Raw genomic sequence first — 23021 nt, forward strand, 5'->3', positions numbered from 1 at the left:
TTATCACCTGCTCTATGCATTTCATCCAAGAACCAACTCTGTTGTTCTTCTCTTTCGCTTGTCCTTCAATGATAATGTTCATTACTCCATCTTGTCTCATGATGCGGACAATTAAATTCACTTTTCTTCTGCCCAAGATATTCAAAAGACTTGTCTTAGAATTCCTCCACTTTTCACACATTCTATCTATTAAATCTTCATCATCTGCTCATTCAACCCTGCTATCATGCAGTCACTCTAAATCATTGTTGCCTGCAGACAAAAGCTCGGTAGAGCTTGACATGTAACAATGATTGAGAGTCACACTTTTCACACTGGTACGCTATTAAAGTTACTCTGCTTTTTTGGGTTAGAAAGAGCACATATGTGATATTTGCTGAGATCCTCTTTCATGCATGATGCTTGGTGAGATTCCGTGAAACCCTCTGAAATATTAAACAGCTCAATTAATGGATGCCCCTTTTGAAGCCACAGTGTGTGATTGCATATTTTACTCTGATTAGTTTCAACTGATGCTGGCGGAGGACGGCAGTGGGAAAGGTGCAGCCCTGATTGCAGCCATTGCCGTGAGATTAAAGAAGAGACACATGACAGAGGCCATGATGAACACCACAACCAAACCCGGAGTGAATGGTCAGATGGCTGGCTGCTAACTGAATGAGTTTCCTCCATTCAAAAAAAGAAATGAAAGAAGAGAGACTGTTGGATGTGCTCAAGGATATTTTCTCACAAAGTAACTCATTATAATGAAAATATTTAACAGGATAGGTGTATGAGAATATTATCTTAACTCAAAGGTCCAGCTTGTTAATTACATGTATGTTACTTGAAATCATGTGAGATGCATTTTGGGGCAAGTTTGTCAACAAATGCAGTGGCATCACAAATCTGCTCTCGGACAATATTTGAATTCCTATTGGTGTGTGTTATTCCAAGATCCCCATGGAGATAGAATTCAACACTTGAAATCCAGAACTGGTTTTGAAAATCATTTCATTCTAATTTCCACTACATTACAAACTTTTGCAAATTTTTAGGGAGAAATTTCATAGTGCTCTTAAAAGTAGCCTGAATTCCAATTCACTTTGCCAAACAAATCAGGTCGGGAGGGTGGTAGTTTGTAAATGTTGCTCTGTTAAAAAATGAATTTCTTTTACATATAAGGCATGGAATTTCACAATCGACTCTACATACATTGTGCTAATGGAATCAAAGTCTGCAAAATTTGAAATTTTAATAAATGCTCACAAAATCAGCTAGGATCGTATACGTGATCCATGGTAAGTGAAACCCATCAGAAAGCATAAGTCTACAATACAGATGTTACTATGCTACTTTGCCAAGTGACATAAACCACACTGATTGGTCATGATCCAAGTGATGTAGTTATGTATAAATGCACTAACGTCATGAGTGTGCTGGAGATTGTATTTTGTTGGCGAAATAATGGTCCTCACGTTGACCCCTTGAAATAACATACCAAGAAAGGAGAAGGAGATCCTACATTTTCAATGAAAGCTATTGTGGTGCCTTGTCATTCATTGGGAAACTTCATACAGAAGACATTGAATGGAATACCTTGTCATTGTTTTCTTCATGGATAGATTACGTAAATGATCATAAATGGTCATACATATAAGGCCTAACTCATGAAATTTTCTCTTCTGCTGGTTGAGTGGAGAGAAATTAGGCTTTCCATGATTGGGTACAAAATATTATACTCTAAATGTTACCATACCAAGACCTCTGTTTGAGGGAGGGAAAAATACTCTTTATTACACCTGAGAGCCCTACAAAGGTAAACAATTTGACCTTTTCGAATAGAATCCAATGTACAATTGATGTTTCTGTGAATTGTGAAACTGAGATGAAATATTTTGTAAATTTATTTTGGATAAAAAAGAAATGGCAAAATACAAATTGCAATGTCAAATTTAGTTCACACAAACCAAAACCAGACATCATTACAGAGTGCCTACATTATATTATCCAAATGCAGCTGATATATATGTGGAGTGTTGTCACAATACGACCAAGGAGTTAGATCAGTACGCTGTTAAAAAGTCAGTTGTTGGATTAAGTTGGATGAGATGGTGGAGAGACTCAATTCAAATAAAATATGGTGGCTTTTCTTTACATCAGGTGATTGGGTTCACATTGATGCTTTTGTTGAATTATTGAGAATACAAGAAGATTTTGCCAATATATATTTTGTTGGAGCATTCCCAGAGAATATCAACTCTGCATACTTATACTACCTTAAAATGTAACATCTACTGCAGACAGTGGCGCTGCGAGGGGGATTTTTGGGGGATAAAACCCCCCCCAGAGCTCAGAGAAATTTTTAATTTTAATCCATTTTACTTAATTGGATCAGTATTACTTATAGCAAAGTGTTAGGATTAATCAAATATCCCTCAGAAAGCCATAAAACACACCATTTAGAACGCACCTTTCTTAAAATTTTTCTGGAGGAGGGCCCCTGTAACTCTTGCTTACCCTGGCGGGTATGCAATACCCCCATACCCCGAAGTATTAGTTGCGCCTAAAACCCCACTAGATTTAATTTTTAGCTGTGCCCAAGGCTGCAGACACCGGCCGTTGGAAGAAATCTTTTTGCTTAAATGATTATTTAAGATATTTTTTTGTATTATCTACTCTGATTACCATTTTTCCTAGGTGTAGAGTGAATATCCCTTTCTCATGGATTTTCTCCTTTCTCCTTGCATTGCTGTAAGTATAAGTAAGAAATTACTGGGGTGTTCAGAACACCCCACATGAGATAAGTTGGGAGTAAAATTAATGCGAATGATACAAGAAGCATTTGCCAGCAGATAATAGGAAAATGCGAGAACACATGTCATACTGTAACCAAAATGCCTAATTTACAAAGTTTAGGCAGAACGCAATAATGTTTGGAGTAAAATTGGCAGCATAAAATTGAATGGCATGAACATGAAATCCTTTCAAGACTTCCACAAATGCAGTGTCTGAGATTTTTGGTGTCGTTTGACTGAAAACATATATGTACCTAGTATTCCAGCGACTGCGGAGGATATGTGCAGGCATAGAACAGTGAAATATGGAGTGGAGAGTCCAGAGTATGGCGTACAAGTAATGCCAGGTTAAAGGGTTGGGACTCCTATTCTACCTGCAGCTCCTTCTTTCCCCATGGGTAGTAATGGATTGGAGTACATATTGAATCCTTCTGGTGAGTGGGTCTCGGGTACCTACTCCTTGGCCTTATTTTGGGGATTGGGTTGGTGTGGTAGCTGGAGTGTTGGATTTCTACTTGGAGGGCCTGAGTTTGAGTAGGTACCAGAGGTGGTGGTTATTCAGAAGGCTCTTCAAGCACAACTCTCGCAATGGTGGAATATAGGGGATGGCACAATTTCCGAAAAAATTGAAAAGATGGTAATCTTGAAGATGGTGCTCCATTTGAAATTTTTTTTTCTCGGTCTTGACCAATAATATATAAAATAATTCATGAATATCTAAAAGCCACTGGTGTATGCCCATATGACCTCAAGATTATTGTAGATGGGTGACACCAAGGGGCTGGAGAAAATAATAAATTTTTCCCCCCTGAGCACTCCATCAGTCAGAGAAAATGTTTAGCTGTGGTTTTTGAATAGCATTTCAGCATTTTTCTCTTGATTCAAACATAATCACCAGCACAAACCATTTCCAAATGAAAACATAGGAAGAATTGCAATTACCAACGTTGTTAACTCATATGAAACCTATTTACTCAAGGAAACCATTCAAATTTTCTCCTGAAATGTCACTGAAACAAAGTGGAACAAGGCTTGTGAGAATACTATTGATTTAAAAATACAGGAATTGTACCATGACAATAGACAGCATGGCCTTGCTGAGTATTTTCAGAGGGCCTTCTGCACCATATGAAATATCTTAAAGATAAATATTAAATAGGCAATATTAAGACTTTTGCCTATGACAAAAAAGAGATGCATAAAGGCATAAAATATAAAATAATTATTATTAGAAATATTATACCCTGGAGCCAATCCACATTACATATCATAGGGACTTATACAGTAAAACCTCTATATAGTGAACCTCTTTACATCATAAACCTCCATACTTCATACCACCCTTACGGTCCCATAAGATTTACATGTAAATTTATAGGCAAACCTCTTTGTAGTGAACCTCTTTATATCGTAAAACCTCCACTTATCATACCAAGGAGATACCCCCGAGACGGCCGAACTACCTCTGCAAATCAAACCGAGACAACTAGAGACCATTAATGCAGCCGGGATTACGTACATGGAATGGCATTTTCAGTGATAAATGTTTCACCCTTATTATTTTTTTCTTATATACCTTTAATATGCTATAATTTTCACGTTGATCATTAGTTGTGGACATTTTGTTCCATATGAGAGCATACCTTACAGTAAATAAGAAAAAAGATATCCAACTATCCTAATCATTTTAAATGACTGTTGAAAAAGAGGGATCACATCGTTTTCTCTCAAATCATAGTAAAAATCATGTGATATCACACGCTTTCTGTAATTATTATGTATATAGGTAATAAATATATGTTCACTAATGCATGCATGTTTGTTTAAACACATACATGTAATGGTTTAATAGACAGTAGTGCCTTTCATTTCCGAAGGATATTAAAGAATGGTGCCTATCACTAAAACCTCTCTATAGTGAACCTCCATACATAAAAATGCCCTAATTTTGGTCCCCACCGTTACGATATAAAGAGGTTTTACTGTATTAGCATGAGTGGGTCAATGTGGTAAGTTTATCTTTCATTCTCTTCGTATACAGTCTTTAATATTTTAAATCATGCACATGGGTTACAAAACTTTTATTACTAATACCTACAGTCTATATCATTCAGTTTTTGCAATGATATGTTGAACAATAGATTTATCAATGAAGATAAATGCTCAGTAATGATTCTTTCAATGAAATCATCAAATATGTATCCCACACAAAAACTTGTCCTAAGACCACCCATCACCACTGACTCAGAAGTATAATGGGAGTGTCAGAAAATGTGTCCATTCCATCACCTTAGGTTCTTCCTCAACAGTTAAATTTTTGTTAGTAGACATTAATTACCACACATTCAACATCACCTTCCATATAGGTAAAATGCATGGAATTTGTTATCGCGGAAAATAGAAAAAAGAATGGCTAAGGGATATTGAGGCACATTTTTGTGGGGGAAATGTACTGTCTTTATCCCACCACCATTGGATTCATCTCTGTTTTCAAGTAACCCTATTGGAAATTTCTTATAAGAAAATTTCTCATCAGAAATTGGACATATTTCTTATAAGAAAATTTCTTATAAGAATTTTTCTTATAAGAAAATTTCTTTTAAGAATTTTTCTATAAGAAAATTTCTTATCAGAAATTGGGCATTTTTCTTATAAGAAAATTTCTTATAAGAATTTTTCTATAAGAAAATTTCTTATCAGAAATTGGGCATATTTCTTATATTTCTTATAAGAAAATTTCTTCTAACTATCAGTTACAAAATGTTATTTATAACAAATTTTCTGATGGAAATATTTATTATAAATATCATATCAACATGCTTAAAACACTTGCGCAAACTTCTATAAAAAGCTACATAAGATTTACATCCCTACTGAGAGTGCAAAGTTAGCATTATACCTAATTCAATCCAAATGTAGATGCCTATATCTTATACAGCAAACCTAATGATTTCCCATGAACCAAATGTAGATGTCTATCATCAGTGTACATCAAAAAGGACATTGAAGCTCTGTAAAGTTCACCTGGCTGGCCAGACAAGGCGAGATACCATAGAGGTCTTTCAGGGCATGGGTTCTGTATAAGGTTAATGTCCCCACATGCTAAAAGAAACTAAAATCAATGAAACCAACGATAGCCTAGAATGATGGACTGATAATTGAATACAACTTTGGCAATCATTACTCAATGTAAGATACAGGAATTGCTATATGGAATATGATTTAACCTGGAAAATTGAAGAAGCAAATGAAATAAAATTCAAGTTCAACTGGAGATAGGTACTTCAAGAAATTATATGGGAAGGAAGAGTAAAATTTGATAAATAAAATGCATATGAGCAATGTTTATTTAAGATACCAGAGAGAATGAGACCTCTACATACAGATTTGGATAGATAATGAAAGAAATAAGCAAAGCAAAATGGAATTTGATGCCATTTTGGAGAAAAGGAAACGTAGAATATGGCTAACAATAAGTGCAAGATTTAGGGAAATTAATAGGAATCACAGAAACACTGATTGAGAATAATAGTTGATGTATTTTCCATAAAATAATAACTGTGCAGATTTTGGCATACTCATACAAATTCATTCTCATTCTCTTCAGAGACGACTAAATCACTCACTTTGTCCATTAAAACACTGTTTTCATTAAAACTTCCTCTTATGTTAGATATGCCACAATCTGAAAAATATACATGTCTATCTAAATTAATGATGAAAAGTTTAAAATTCAACGAAACTATCTGTTTAAGGTAACATAATTTTAGGAATGCCAGTTTTTTAATACTTACCAAATGAGGTCAATGCCTTATTTTGGTTAGAAGCACACGACTTATTTTATTAAACTGCTATCACAAAGACATAGTGAATGATTAACATATAAAAGCAATCCCTAGCAACCTAACAACCAAACAAGTTTTGGTTGTTAGGTTGCTAGGGAACCATGTTAACAGTATCCTGCAACGTATGCAATCGTAGTATACATCGTGGTTATTCGTGGCCCATATCGAACTTCCATCGCTCCAGGAATCTGTAGACTCAAAACAGAGAGATCTTATAAGTCTACAATTTTTCATGTGCCCTCAGCTATATATACTAACAAGTCGCATTAAAGAAGCCTCCGCTTCTTGGAACCATTAATGTCAAATACCATGCTGAAAAAAACCAGGAAATTAGCAGAACATTACTTAAAAAAGAGTTATACATAATTTCAAAAAATTATCTTATGTAGAATTCCTTAAATAATTATCAATTGCCAACATAAGTTATGGTGACACGCCTGCTGGATAAAAACCTAAAAGGTATGCGACCCGCGCAGCATTATTGTAGAATTCTATAAGAAATGCAGATTTCTTATAAGAATTTTTGTAAGACTTATAGAATCCTATAAGAATTTCTATAAGACTTATAGAATCCTATAAGAAATCTGTAAGACTTATAGAATCCTATAAGAATTTCTATAAGACTTATAGAATCCTATAAGAAATCTGTAAGACCTATAGAATCCTATAAGAATTCTGTAAGACTTATAGAATCCTATAAGTCTTACAGAATTCTTATAAGAATTTCTGTAAGACTTATAAGAAATTTTCAATAGGGAATAAATAATCATTTTTGTTACTGACAATGATCTAAGAGTACTGCTGAGGCAGTGGGTAAAGAATTCTGTGGGATAGGGACTTTAGGGATAGGATTGTACAATAGAATTTTGTAATATATATATCTTGATAGATATCATACAAAATCTAATCTAATACATACTCGATATCCGTTACATAGATAATTAGGTACTTCCAAAACACAGAATGGAAGAATGAAACTGGTGAAAATGGGATTAACTTCCATGGAGTGAGATAAAAATAAACAGAAAAATCATGATACAGCAAAATTAAAAATTCTTAAAGATCTTTGATAAGAATTTGTGCGTTATCATAAGAGCCCGGTGATTTGATGTGTGTCAACCAATGGATATTTTTAGGAGTTGATGGTTTAAAGAGAAATAAGTCTGAGTAAGTGGGAGTTTTAATGTCCATAAAACAAGTTAAAGTTGGATCATGAAAGCTCCTACGCTGTGTGTGAATGTATGTAATAATGTTGCAGCTATGCATTGAGAGGTGGTACTACAAAATTTCTTCTTCATAATCAAGGTCGTTGCGAGTGGCAGGAGTGGGTTCACGAGGTTTAACCCTTCCCCTCATTTGCATGGATGAAATGATTGTAAATGCTCCATCGAAATTATACTCCCGATAAACACCCCTTCTTCAAATGCACTACCCTGGAGAAATAATTCTAGCAACGTCCTTGGTCCTAATTATAAATTGTGAAGCAGATTGTTAAAGGACAATTTTTGTTTATGAGAGAATATTAAATTAAACTCAAATATAAATTGAATTTTATTATAAAATCAGGTTTTCAGCCAAATTAATTAGAAAGTCTTTCATTCAGAGTTCCACATATGTGTAGTGTCTTCGATCGTTATTTAAATTTGGCGCTTCTTTGACGGATTATTATGTTCTGTTGTTTTATGGTTCTTCTCTCCTACGAGGGTAGCAGCACCAGCGATTCCGCCAATTTTCCGTCAGCTAGAGGCGGCGAAAAGTGTATCAGATGTTTTGCGAAAATAAGTGTGTTTTAAGTCTATTTGAGCTCCGAAAGAGCATAAAGAGTTAAATTTGATTGCTCAAAGTTTCATATTTGCGCATAATTCTGCAGTTTCTGGATATTTTTGTGTGACGTTTCGTACGCTAGTTAAAAATACAACCTGTGTATCGGAATTACATAAGCTCACTGCAGGGCCACCGGCTGGAGCTATTCCGCTTCTGCTGCTCAGCTGACTAGTACATACTTGCAGGTGCTAAGGTGTTTATTCACGTTTGTGCAACTCAGAGAACGTCGGCTGGGTAGTTATATCGAGGAAATCTGTGTTATTGTCATCCTTTTCGTAGGAATCTGTGCTGTATTACTTCTCCATTGTCGTCCTCTTGTGTGTTACGAGTTCATTAAGTGTGATTTTATTCGAGACTCCTGGTGTCCACCGTTCAATATTGTATCCAACCAAATCATATACAGAAATTATGCATTGGACTCCCCTGTAGTGAAGTTGGAGCAGTTATTAGATAGCTTTGACGTCATTTAGCCCATCGGTACTGGGGAATTTAAGTGAATAATTCTGTAATCTGTGACTTCATTTTGCTCTCTGGGTGGAGATCGAGTAGCTACAGTGTTGATAGTCTTATTTTTGTCCTTATTACTACATATTTGGCAGATGCTACTGTTTTAAAGCCTCCTAAGGTATTTCATATCATTATTTAGTAGTCCCTTTAATAACGTAACTTCGTGAAGTTACAGTGCGTCTCTATCCTCTTCGAAGTGGAACCCTTTGAAGTTGTGTGAAGTGTTTAACGTGTTCTCCGCTTGTGTAGGAATTTGCTTGCGATTTCGATTCATTCTTCCAATCGAAATAATAAAGAGTTCAAACATGTTCATCGCAATGAACTCTGTGAATCTCAAGAATTCTGTGGATGCCGGGTTGGACGGAGAAGATTCGGGGTACTCGGAAATGGTGACGAGATTCTGCATGCCTCTGTGTTCAAGAGATTCCCAAGTGCGGGAGATAGCGTTGGAGACGATGGGGAAGACCGTCGAAGGCTGGCTGGACGGATACGGGAGTCCGAAGCATCATTGCCCTCAGACAAACCAAAACCAAATGTCCTCCTCTCCACCTGGAGGTGCATCTTGTGCGATTCCCTCCAATGGTCATTGTGTGGATGAAGTTGATGGAGTTGGTGATAGTGGTGCGACCAATGGAAATGTGAAAATAGTGCCTAAGGAGTACCTGGACCTCGTGATGATACATCTGCCCGCTGTCCTTAGGCTCTCCATCAACTGCCCCTTCACAGATGTCCGCGTCAAATGCGGGACCATCCTGAAACTTGTTGAGGTATTTCATTTTTATTTCATTTTCATTCCACCTAAGTACGTGCAATAGCACAATTACATGTCATGCTGTGGTACCTACTATTGGCCCTGCAACAATTTAATTTTCAATTGGGAGAATAATGAGTGCAAACCATTGTGATTACAAATCAAGCACACATTATCTGCGATATGTAATGCATTACAATTATTAGAAACACTGTAGTAACTTGATGTGGTACATATATATAGATCAGTTATACAAACAGTGGCGAATCTATGGCGGGGGGGGGGGGGGTTATAGCCCCCCCCTCTTGGGTATCCAATATACACTAGATACTATGGTTATTTTGTTCGAACCCCCACTACTGCTGGTAGGTTACCCCCCTCTTAGCCCCCACCCCCCTTGCCCCTATCTCAGATCAGCCAGTGAAGGCAAACATGCGAAAATGCTTAAAATGTTGGGGAATTCTGTATTTGCTTGATATACTAATTTTTGTGCTTGAATCCTTGTAAATATTATGTACCTATCTATCTCTGAATTCTGGACAAGGCAGAAAATAGTGGAATGTTTGTGAAGGAAAAAGTCATGGTTCGATTTTTTGCAATCTATTAGTTTGTACTCTGAAATTTATGACTCTTTATAGTTGTTGGCAATCATATTTGCCACTTATTATATCACAAAGGTCAACCGAATCGTTTATAGGTCTTAAAGTTAAGGTCTCATTTACGAGCTTAAAGTTAATCACACATAGGTATTAATACTTACCCTTCTGAGGGCATTCATTTTGCTCATTATAATTAGGATTCCATATCGTAGATGCATATTGCAAATTAGGTCTTACTTATGAGTGGTCCATAACATAAGAGAATTAATGTTTTTAAACTACTTAGTATTTCTTGCAATTTGTGCTGACATTCTCAGTGTTTCATGATATGCCATGAACACTCATTGTTCTCATCAACGTTTTCTATTAGTAATAAAAATGCTTTGGTTTTATTACTTTCTGGTTGACATTTCGATCTATGATGCTGTATCACAGCAAAACTTCTAGTCGAAGCATGACCTTAAAGATAATCTGACTTTCCCTGAATTTTGGAGGAAGACAAAAGGACTACTTACGGTCTAAAAGAACTATATTAGGCATTAGATATCGATGCCTCCACTGCATAAACGCTCAACAATCACCCACCGAATAGAATCCGCTCATCTAGTACAATAAGGGCTATCTAGATGAGCGAATTTGATCCAGTGGGCGATTGTTGAGAGTTTATGCAGTGGAGGGATCGATATGTTGCATATAAATGTTTGCTTGATATTTCTTTCTCTTTTGGGTTAGGTATTGCATACGATGCATCTCTTCCTCTTAAATGCGATAATCTCAAGTGTTCCTAATTTTCATCATAGCTAGTTCATCATGGTGTGTGTTTACTTTTTGACTTGCGCAAGGAATATTTTCCCCATGGATGACTCTCATGTGAGAAGAGAAGAGGATCATGGAAGCGTAGTGCTTAGAGTGCTCGCCTGCTGATAGTAGAACCCTTGGTTCAATTCCCTTTGGGCACTCCCAAACATAAATCCTCTAAGTAAGTGTTGCACGGCCCCCCCTCCATGTATGTGTGTAATTCACGTGTGTATGGCTTCGTATGGAGTGAGATCTATCCTTACCTATCCAAACCAACCAACCATCAGGTTGAATCACTGAGTGGGTGAAGAGTTGAGGAAGGGGTTCGTTAAATCTATAGCCCTCTGGAAGGAATGGTTTGCTCTGTGCATTACTGTCGCGTTGGAAGTAATCATATTTTTAGCTCAGTGCATGTTATACCTTTCTCTCTTGCTGAATGCATACATAGCAGTTCATTCCCTAATGAGTTTTAATTACTGCTTTTACAGCCTCCAGCGGTGGTGTTGTACTGAAGCTACCTCTTATAATGCCTTTCATCATATTTGTTTTGGGCTTTCCATTTTGCTTTTAGTCAGTTGGCAAAAGTTGGTATTAATTTGTATTGCTTGTGTGCTTCCAGGATGTTTCAAGATGACTACAGGCTTACTGATCATTTGTTAATCAAACGTAGCATGTTGCTTTGGTTCATGGGCTTGATGATATTGACTCAGCGAAGCAATAGAATTACTGGTACATGATTCCACATAATGCACCTATACTTTTTTGATGAGAAAAGTTTTGAATGTTAATGATTTTAAGTCACCTAACCTTCATGGCATTGAAAATATTTGTCAGTAATCTTACTGACAATGAGTATGCCTGAAGATGGATCAGGTATGACATTGACTAAACTGACTGACATCTTTGACACTTCTAAATATATTCGAAGCCCAAAGTACCTGTCTGGAAGAATTCTTGTTACTTCATTTTATTGTCATTTTTATCATTGCTTCCTATTGTTTTTTATAATTAATATTTGTAAGTTGTTTTTATTTTTGTTGTTCTTTTATTAAAGTTTCTCAAACATTTTCATTATTTTTTATTTATTCTCTCCATTGCTTGTTTGGAGTGCATTCTCAATTTGTTGTGAGAAACATTCTCAATGTGTTGTATTTTTCTATGCTTTTTTGTTGCATCATTGCTCCTCAGAATTTCTTAAATTGCAGAATTTCTTAAATTTCTTAAATATGGTCATGGCTCTAGCACATTACAACCTCCTGGTTTGTCAGGTCTATATCGTTCACACGTTTGGAGCTGGCCTCACTTTTGCAAAACACTCTCATACATTGTTTTCTTCCCAGTGGTGACAGTGTTTGAATTTTTTGTAATTACATAAAAATGTGGGGTTATATGGATGAGTATTATCTTTTGGTAAACAGGTACATTAAAAGTTCCTAGAATGGTCAAATGTTCAAAGTTCCTAAAAAATATTTAAGCCTGTTCAACATCTATTTGATGTCTACTTTTTCATAATTAGCTCTGAGGAGTTATCAATTTCACTCTAAAGAAATTCTGAGACACCTTAATTTAATCCATATTTACAGGGAAAATGGAAATCAATAATCTCACTCAATATGCAATTCTTGTGTGCTTCTCCATTAAGTAAAGGCTTTGCCTTTTGGCTTCAGATGCAGCATGGTCTTGCTTTCTGTAAATCTCTTGAACTGTCGGGAGTTCCCAGCCCACAATAGCAGCGGCACAGCGAGGGGGGGAGGGGGGTTCGGGGGATCAAACCCCCCCTAGAGCTAAGATAAATTTTTAAGTTAAATCCATTTGACTTAATTGGATTATTATTACTTATAAAGTAGTGTAAATATAATATATACATCATGGATAAGGCCTAAAAACTCACCATTTATATGAAAATTTTTCTATGGGGTGAGGGGCAAACTCCGCACCTCCCGCTTACCCTGGCGGGTATTGCACACCCTCAGACACCCCAGTGTTTTGCTCCCGAAGCCCCCCCAGCCTTGATTCCTAGCTGCGCCCCCGCACTATAGTGCTTATGTAGTTGCTTGTTGGTGTTTCATTCATTTCTTTTGAAACCTTTGCAATATCTTTTCTTGAAAGTGTGCCTCTAGTTAGTGGTACCTATATCGTCATTTGAGGGGAATGGGACTGGGCCTCTCCTTATATGTATGCTTCCTTATGAGGACTTTCATGAACAACTTTAAACCTCTTTAAAAACTAAACTTGGTTTCACTTCAATGCAGAGCATAACCTCGGTGACGTGAGGTGAGCGTACATTTTTGGGCACTTAAGGAATATTCGTCAAATTTACTTCTTTGGTGATTTCAATCCTTTGGGATTACCTCTCTCTTTCTCTCATCTTTAACTTGCATAGCTATAACTTAAGATGATGTAAGTGAAGATGACGACGTGGTGGAATAAGTTAAATAAGACATTGCAATATTTCCCCTGTTTGCTTTCGCACGATGCATTTCCTTGTTGCAACAACATTTTCAGAGCACTTGAAAATGTTGTTGTAACCCGATGTGCCAAAATGAATTCAGTGGAAATATTGCCATGTGTTATTGAACTAATATTCAAACCAAATATTGTGTTGAAGGACCGAGTCAGAGATTAATAAGTTGTATTTTGGAGAAAAAAACTTCACAGCTTGGTTTATTTTAATTGCTCTGCATAGTTACCATTGTAATATCATATTGTGTGAGGGGGAGAGGTGGTATGTTTGCCTAAAGGCATAATGGCATGCTTGCGTATCCTTCGAGTTGCTTATGTCTCCCACCCCTAATTTATTCGTCTTTCCATAATCATCTTTCAAAATGAACACGATTCCGCGGAAGAAAGATCATCCGATTTGATATGGACTCATGAAGTTAGATATGTAGTGTATTTAGAGGGCCAGAAAAGCCTCCAGACGTTTGAGATAAGGGTGTGGCAGGGAATGTGCATTGGTCAGAGAGGAAAACAAAAGAGGAAGTGATAGACATGGTGTGCGAGGAGAACGATGTTCAAAAGGGCAAAAGTACGGTGGCACCAAATACAGACAGCTTCCATCCGTGATTTGTCTGCTGCTCGACGTCCATGCACATCATCTCTCCTCAACGCCTCCTTCGTATCTCATATTCCTTGCCCACCATGTCTTGCGCTTCGTCGTTCCTCTCCGTCCACGTCACCTTCTCCATTCTCCTCCTCGCCCGCATGTCGAACGCCTCTTTTCGTCCTCCATCCTTATTCCTCGCTGTACACTCTAGACCAGACTCTTCCCTAGCATTTTCTCTGTAGCTATTCTAACACAACGATTCGCTTATTAGCTTCGCTTCATCATCTTTCCTGAGCCTCTCCTTCGCTAAAGCTATTATCTTTCCGATAACCTTATTGCTGTGACCGTTATTCAATTTCCTTCTAGCGTAGTCAAAATGCTCCTTCTCCTTAATTGTATGCCCATCTATTTGCATACATGGATCCTCGCATTTCTTGCTCGCGACGCTTTAGAAAACCACGGCGACTTAGGTTGAAAAAATTCAATTTAACAATTATGGAGAAAAGGAACCCAAGGTAGATAAGGAAGGAAAGGAAGTAGAATGAGAGGAACAAGGCCAATGTGTTGGAAGAAGCGTAAAAGGCTGATTTTAGATACCCTTTGTGGAAATTAGGATAGACAGGGGCGATGACCGATTTATAAAATTGCTGTGTCGTATTCCGTGTAGACGATTGGGGTGTGTAAAGCTGAATTCAAATCGAGTCGCCAACTTTCAAGATGTCCGCCGCCGTCGCCTCACGTTTTAAAAATGAAATATCTCTCGTGAAAGTACTTCCACGTGTTGTGTTGTACCCCAGTAATGATAGTTTTGATGCGCAGGAGACCATGAATGAAAATAGTTTAGTGATATGCATTATTTTGGGAATTTTACCGCAATTAATCTGGCTTAAATGAGCTGCGTTGAAGTTAGTTACTTAAGCCTGAATCACTCGATCATTTTAACCGTCATTTCCTAGTGATCACTATCGCGATCAGGATTTCCATCACTACTTTTCATCACTCGTCCGGTCGCTTTTTCCGTCACTAAAACTCCATATCAGCCAATCGGAACGCATGCCCGTATGGAGCGCTTGCAGCGCAACGTTTGACAATCGTGGGAACGACTTAGATAAACAAACACGCTATATATTTTCGTTATGCGGGTCCTATGACAACGAACTGTGATATTGGAAGTGATGCGATAGGCGACGGCGGGAGGGACCGTGTGATTCAGAAAAATGATCACTACAGTTATCACATAAATTCCCGTCGCGAAAAGCGATCGCTCTAGTGATCACTTTTTCGACGAAAGAAAATGTTCGTGTGATTCAGGCTTTAAATACGAACTCAAATACGACTTAAGCTTGAGAGAGTGAAGATTGAGTCTGATTCTGGAATACGGCCCCGTGTCAGCTTGGCATTTGCCATTTCTCTTTCGTCGCGGACTATAGTCTGTTCACTTAATGTCTGCGGGTGAGCTTTCGTGAAAGCCCGGACACTCTCGGATGGCTTCGCTGATAGGGGAGGGGTAGTACCGAGAGAGAGAGAGGAGGAGCGAACATAACGTTGCCAAATGTACATAGCCGCCCTACCCTGAGAACGTGTTCAGAGTCATAGGTGGCCACAGGTATTTTGGCCCCGGCGCCGAAATAATATACCTACTCATTTGGAAGGCATGGGGGATAATCCTTTCACAGAAGCCCATGACATCGTCAGCTACCGCGCTGAATGAGGCACCGTTGGTGGAAGGCGTACTTATTGTTAGTCACATACAAGGAGAACGCGTGAGGTTTGGCAACACTGCTCCACGAGCAGATTCACGATGCTCACTCGGCTGAGGTCTGAGAGCGACTCACTGAGGCCACGTCTACTGTTTGCTGATTGGCCAAGGGAAAGTCACATGTTGAGATACTTACCCTCCCCTCATCTCCACTTGCTTTGGCCACACCAGCTCACCCGCAGAGATAAAATGAACAGAGAATAATATTTTTTTTAACTGGCAATATTCGGTTTCAGTTATGAATTACCTAATGGCCTATGAATTACCTATTATCACTTATATATATATGGCATCTTGTGTTGCGTGGCGAACATTGGGTGAACTGGTTAAATTTCCCCGAATGGACGATCGCAACCCTCCATTTCCCTCACTCTAATCAACGGAAGGATTTCCGTTCAACTAAGTCTCGATTCAACTCCGACTCCCATCTCGCGTCTTCTGAATTTAGGTATTCGTCGGCAAAATTTTCCGTGTTGTGTTAATGGGACCATCTAACAATATTTGGCATTTTGTGTTGCGTGGCCTCGGTGGCGGTGGGGTAAAGTCCTTCCATGCCAATCCGTAGGTCGTGGGTTCGAATCCCGCCTGGGTAGGTGATCCCTAACCAGGGCATGGATGTATGTATTATACTTCGTTAATATTGAAAATCCGTTGTAAAGGCCGCAATGTTCTGTTTCCGAAGACGTGGGAAATAAATAAATAAAAAGAGTGGAGAAATTTCTTTACACAGATTTTCAGAGGCTTGATTATACAATCTCATATTTTCCCTAAATAGTTTTTGGGGCGTTTGGATGAATTTATCATTGGTCTATTTTTAGTACGCCTTTTTATGCTCCATTTTTCTAGTAATCAGATTCACGGTTTCCATCATTTCCCTACTTACATACTTACAATCCTAAGATTGGCATACATACTGCACCTCTTTTTTATCCATATCCCTCCCACGCCAGTTCTTTTACCTACCTGAGGCCCCTCTTCCTCATATATGCTTCTTTATCTCTACTATACGTGCTTGGCCCTTCCTCTGGGGACTTCTCCATCATTTTTTCCTTCAATTATGTTTCCCACGTGTAAACTGCTGTGATCCATAGCGTCCTTCCTTCTCCTATTCTTCCACATACATCCTCAATTCTCACCCTATTATTCCTCCATTTTATCTTCAGCATCCTCATCAAGCAGAAGATCTCGAAGGCCTTGCTGAGGATCTCGAGATCTCGAGCTGTGATGTATAAGGCGTGAAGCTCGAGGTAAAACCTTCGATCATTGGAATTAAATAATATGGGGTATTTAGCATGTTTATCCATGGGCGTACCCAGCGAGGGGCAGGAGGGGGCAGCTGCCGCCCCCTATAAGCAAAAATTGCAAATGTCTTTAAGGAAAATAATATTTTTTCAAGCAAATAATTTAAAAAACTAATAAAGAGCTGTTACAGTTTTCTTAAGATGTTGTGGGTTTCCCAGGCCAAGCGGAGTTTTCTTATATACACTTCTTCCAAGCTCCCAGCCAATCAGCTGTCTTCTCGGCGTTGCTGGAACGGGGTTGAAATTATACTATGCTTGGAGTTTTTGATGAAAATTTTCAGTCAGACCATTGCGGGATTAGGAAGGGAAAGAAATATGGGAAGGGATTAGGGCTGATTTAGGGTATCTATGTTTAGGTTTAGGAGGTAATGCATAGTCCCAAAGATTCTCAATCTATTTTTGGTTCTTTTGAAGGAATTTTGTAATTGAGTCTGAGCTGATTTTAAAGAAGTTAGAATCGGACAGATTTTGAGATCATTGCGAATTTGTCGATTGCTAATGAACCAGGGAGCACCTATGATTTTTCGGATTATTTTACTATCGCAAGTTTGTATTTTTTTAAGATGGCAAGCTCTGGCATGAAGCCATACTGGCGAAGCGTAAGTTAATAGCGGTTTGATTGTGGAATTATATAATAGTAGATTTGTTTTTAAAGCTTACGGAGATGTTGATTTTAGGAGGGGACATAGAGCGGCATGGATTCCAATTGATTTGTCGGTTTGCGTCTTAATGTGGCTGGCCCAAGTAAGACGTTTATCTAGAATTATGCCAAGGTATTTGGCAGATTGGCTTTTCGGGATTCTCGTGTTATCGTAGAATAATTGATGTCCTTCGCCAGCCTTTGGTCGACGCGAAAAAACCACATGAGTGCATTTGATGGCGTTGACGCTCAGCTTCCATTCGTCGGCCCATTCCTGGTATTCATCTAGATGATCTTGGATGATGTCTGCTGTTCTATGCGGATCCGAACCCTGGGCCAGAATGGTAGTGTCATCTGCATACTGGTAGAGGTTGGTTTGAGGTAAGGTTGGGGTATCGTTGACGTACAGATTAAATAAGGTATGTTGGTTTCATTCACCTTTTCCATGCTTAAATCTTACCTATAACGTGAACAACCATGGCTTCCCCCTCTTGTTTTAATCCTGGGTACGCCTTTGTGTTTATCGCAAGATAATGGTGCGAAATGACGTCCGCACTTCCTATATTTCATGAGTCGCTTCAATGCCGTACGCGGCGCTTTCTTGGTATGCGGCGATAATGTGATCTACGTGTGATAATACCTAAATAACATCGTTGTAGGAGTCTGAGCCACGGCCGTTGGAAGGGGGATACGTTAATTGTAAGTTGATGTTATCGACGGCATAGCACATTCATTTAAGTGTGCAATGAGAACAATTTTGATATTTTCTAATGTCCGCTATGCTTTTATATACAATAAAGTCATTCATTTCTTTGTACGTACCGGAAAATTCGTCGTTTAGGACTTTCTGTGCTTGTATTATTAGGTGAATTCCAGTCAATGCAGATTTTGCTCGCTAATTGTAGATTTCTAGGAACATATTTTGTGCCAAAATAGTGTTGTTTTCAACGTGACAACTACCGTTAAGCCACTGCTAATAATTACAGTGCCAGTGGTTGTAATGCACAAAGTTTGACAAGGTTGAAAAATATCGGCAAAGAGTTGTAATTATCAGTGTTTCATCGTGATTGAATTGTAAAAAGTGCTAATTGGCTATCGATAAATGTCTAACAGTGGTGTAAAAATTGTCAGTGGCGTGTTCACCTCCGTTGTTCACCACAGATATGACATTTCACGATCAAGCTATTAAGATCAAAACTGTGTGTGAAGTTTGTTTTTCTATTATATCAACGAATAGTAGTGAGAAAAGTAAATACCTGTCACTTGCCTGGGCTAATTTAGGCTGTAAATCGGTGAATAAATAGTTGTTTTTTAATATAATGAGCTCTGTTATAGTAAGGTTTAAGTGATGAATATTAGAATGGTAGTCACTTTCAGTTTTTGCAATAGTATTTTCCCAAGGTTCTTAGACTGTACTCTAAGAACCTTGGTATTTTTATGGTATGTGTCAGTATATTGTTTACCACTAGATTACTAGTAATGGAATACGATTTTCAATGTAATTTTTGCTAATAAATATTACCTGACCACAAGATAAGCAATAGTTACCGCTTACTCATGTTACTTTTTCTTCGTAATTCCCTATCTCTGGAAGTTATCCTTGTTACTACTGGATAAATCTTTAGGGTCGTGGTGAATGAGAGAATAAGCCGCTGGAAATCGGTGGGAAACGCCTGTCTCCGCTCTCCTTTTATTTTTGCGTTCCTTCGTGTTTACAACCCCCTCCCCTTCTCATCTTTCACCCTCTCCCCCAACTAACCCTCGCACGTCTGGTAATCGATAATTCCTCTGATGACCGCTGCCACCTTCGGGCGCTCCACTCGCCCACGTGGACGTAATCCCTCGGCGAAGAGATTTGTGAGGAGGGAGGGGACGGAATATGCGAAAATAAAATAAAGAAGAAAAGCGTTCGCAATGGGAGGAGGAGGAGGTTGCGTGTAAGGGAAAGCGAGGGAACGTGACAATTATATCGGAAAATGTCGATTCTTTATTTTTAGTCATCGCGATGTGAACGAGCTCCATATCGATTGATCGGCTCTGCAAAGCGTTTTGGAAGTTTTTTTATTAGTTCGCGATATCGTGATTATTAAGATTGAGTGGGTTGGAAGCTAGGGGTACGGAGTTAGGCACAGAAATCAGGTATAGAAAAACAAACGAGATCGATTAGATACTTAGCAGTGCATTTGATTTTCCTCTCGATGTCAGCACAGAACAGAGACTCACTCGTTTCCCTTGGCAACCAGGTTTTTGTGCATTTATTCCAACAATTAACTAGACCTAACTCTGTTGAAAAAAATCGCTTGTACCCCTTGGCTTCCAAGCCACTCAATTATTATTTTGTTGCCCAGGAGGGGTTCATGACTTTCCACCCAAGATGTCGTGGCGGTACCTACGTGCACAGTACCTCCCAGCGATAGTATGCCCGAGCTGTGTTGCACGAAAACAAGGGGCTCTTAGGTAGTCATCAACTGTTATTAAACATTGTTTTTTTTTTAAGCCGGTGAGGGTATACTTTCGTCAACCCATAAGAATGTCAATTTTCCAAAATTTTCCGAAATTAGGGGGGTCGGATAGAGAGGGGGCCGCTGGAACCCCCCCCTGGTATTGCAATCGTATGATTGGCATTCTGCAGCTCTCCATTTCTATCTATAGGGATGTTATCCGTCTTCATGTCCTCCTTTTTAGGCTCATAGAATGCCTTCCACAAAAACTGCCGCGGGCGTTCAGAAACCGTTAAACAAATGTTTAAAGAAAGGGACCGAGAGGCTCTGTAGTCTGGGAGGCTACGCGGGAAGTTGCTTGAAAAATTGAAAATGGATATCGTGAAGAGCGACACGGGGAACATCATATTAGAACCCCACTTTATATCCATGTCTGACAGAAACGATAAATTAAGTGAGATATTTGGCTGAACGGATAAGTATAGGCATTCGCTTTTCTCCCGAATAATAAAGGAATTTGATGAATGCTAGTCGTAACTAATTTTGTTTGTGCATTTGTCTAGTGAACGACTGGTGTCCTAACACCCCCCACCACACTCCTATTAAGGCTGCTTGTGGGATAGTATGCAGGTGTAGATCTGTAGGTCTTCCTCGAAGGACATTTCTTTCATAATTTCCCTCCATTGTATTCCTCACGTAATGCCTTATGACATGGCTTAAATATACACCAATGCCTCCCTCTCTGTCCTAAACATCATTACCTTGGTCTTCTTCTAACTTCGATAAGGGTCCTTAATTATTGTCACCATGAAAAGTAATGTACGGGGTCAGGGAGAGAGGGTTTTTGAGAGGATTGAGATAGATAATAGTTACTAGTTTGAGAGGATTAGCGCATGGGCTATTGCTATTATTTTACTCATGCATGATCTTCCCTCCCATGTTCTATCTTCCCAATAGGGTGGTTTCCTATTATTTTTTTATTGCCTAAATCGAAAGATTATTACTCCTGGAGTATGTATTTCACGCTTTTAGATTTTTATATGACGATATCTATTTTTCGCGATTAAATGAAAGCGAAAAATTTCTAGCGCACGAAAACTCGACGGCTAAGTATAAATGCTGGGAAAACCCCTGTGACGTCATTCTGGTTCCCGATGTCGCCAGGTGACCTTGGGGCGAGGGTATGTGCGCCGCTGCGATGCAGGCTGCTAGCAGGTAGCAGAGCATCGTGCTAGCAGGTAGCAGAGCACCCTGATAGTAGGCAGCGCTTGGCTTAAATAAGGATTATTAATACCTTATCAAACGATGAAAACTTTCCGACCATAGGCAGTTTTAATAGATGATTATGAAGACATGTTTCCCTGAGCTCTGTGCTTCATGCATATATTGGTAATTTCAGACGATGTAAAACTCATATCTACTCGTTTAGAAACTAGGTCCCTGTGACGTCACGTGGAGTGGCATCGCATGGGCGCCAATCTGGCCTTTTTCAAATGAGGTTAAAATAGACCATTGCCATTTGTCTAAACCGGTATTTCTAAAACCAAATAATTTGTATATTATGAATACACCAATGATGGGTAACGAATCGCAATCAATGCATTTTGTTTTCTTTGATGAAGGAAACTACGTTATTCGTCTAACATTCTTCCCTCAAACACTCTTTATAACCGCATCTCCTTTCCCCTTTGTGCTCTCCCGTCCATCCAGACACAACATCTCCTCCGAAAATTTCTCCTCTCCAATGGATGGGTGTGAAATAAATTGCTTGTGAGAAAGAAATGCTTCTGAAAATATCTTTCCTTTTTGAGTTTCTGAAGTGGATATTGGGGAACAATTCTTTTGTATGCCTGCAATAAAGAAGTTGAGTCATTAGCTGCCAACGTCTTTTCTCCGCTGATGCTCTGAGTTCATTCACATAAAGGACTTTTCCTTTTGAAGAAATTCTTTCAGAAGTCTTTGTGAGCTGAGTGGAAAATGGGCTGTGATGAGTTGTGGAATAGACAATTTCCTCCCATGTTTTGCTTATTGATCCCTCCTTGGAAAGGTGGTGCTTTATAGTTTTTCATTACACGTAGGTTAGTGATCGAAAGCGTATTTTTATCGGATGATTGAAATCTATTTCTTACCGAAATCTAAATCCCCAATGACCATCGTTTGTTGTAATGTCATCCTTAATTATAGTGTTAAAAATATTCTGTTCCATTAGCATTTATTCCAGAACCATAAAAACTCGATCCACGAGTATATCATGGATTCCTGAGAATATTTTTCGTTTGAAACTGTGTAATAAGCATGACATTCATGTGTTTTCTGATTAGTTATTGACACTGGCCAATATGATTGCATTAGGAGTACAATATAGGAAGGTGCTTGTAGTGAGAGGCCTATTTTTCGTGTATTTAGTCTGAGGTTGTGATAATTTTCATGGAAATTTGTTCATGTTCTTGATAAATTTATTCATCAACAATCATCATCTTATGTTCCTCGTAACGTTTTTGGGTAGAGAGATCTTAATAGATACATTTCCCTTTGATGTTGCGACTGTGCTACAGACACATTTAAATTTAATTACGACGAATAACGACGGCACACGTGTGCGGGCGCGCATTGCCTTGTTGGAAGATGACTTTCTTCCTTGCTAAACCTGGCCTTTTTTGCCGTATTTTTCGCTGCAATTTGTCCAGAAGGTTTGCGTAGTGATCTCTGGCAATTGTTTGCCTAGAGGGGAGA

General features: G+C 38.6%; 2 protein-coding genes across 2 annotated transcripts in view; both read left to right on the forward strand.

Moving 5' to 3' along the window:
- The window catches only part of LOC124160125 (hexokinase-2-like), a 100508-nt gene extending 98588 nt beyond the window's left edge, over positions 1–1920 (forward strand). Inside the window, exon 10 of the mRNA XM_046535876.1 lies at positions 504–1920. Coding sequence (XP_046391832.1) covers positions 504–653 — 150 coding nt within the window. The 3' untranslated portion in view covers positions 654–1920. The remainder of the gene's footprint in view (positions 1–503) is intronic.
- Positions 1921–7387: 5467 nt separating this feature from the next.
- The window catches only part of LOC124160437, a 535587-nt gene continuing 519953 nt past the window's right edge, over positions 7388–23021 (forward strand). Inside the window, exon 1 of the mRNA XM_046536290.1 lies at positions 7388–9720. Coding sequence (XP_046392246.1) covers positions 9259–9720 — 462 coding nt within the window. The 5' untranslated portion in view covers positions 7388–9258. The remainder of the gene's footprint in view (positions 9721–23021) is intronic.

Source organism: Ischnura elegans, chromosome 6, assembly GCF_921293095.1.
Source record: "Ischnura elegans chromosome 6, ioIscEleg1.1, whole genome shotgun sequence".
NCBI classification, from domain to species: Eukaryota; Metazoa; Arthropoda; class Insecta; order Odonata; family Coenagrionidae; genus Ischnura; species Ischnura elegans.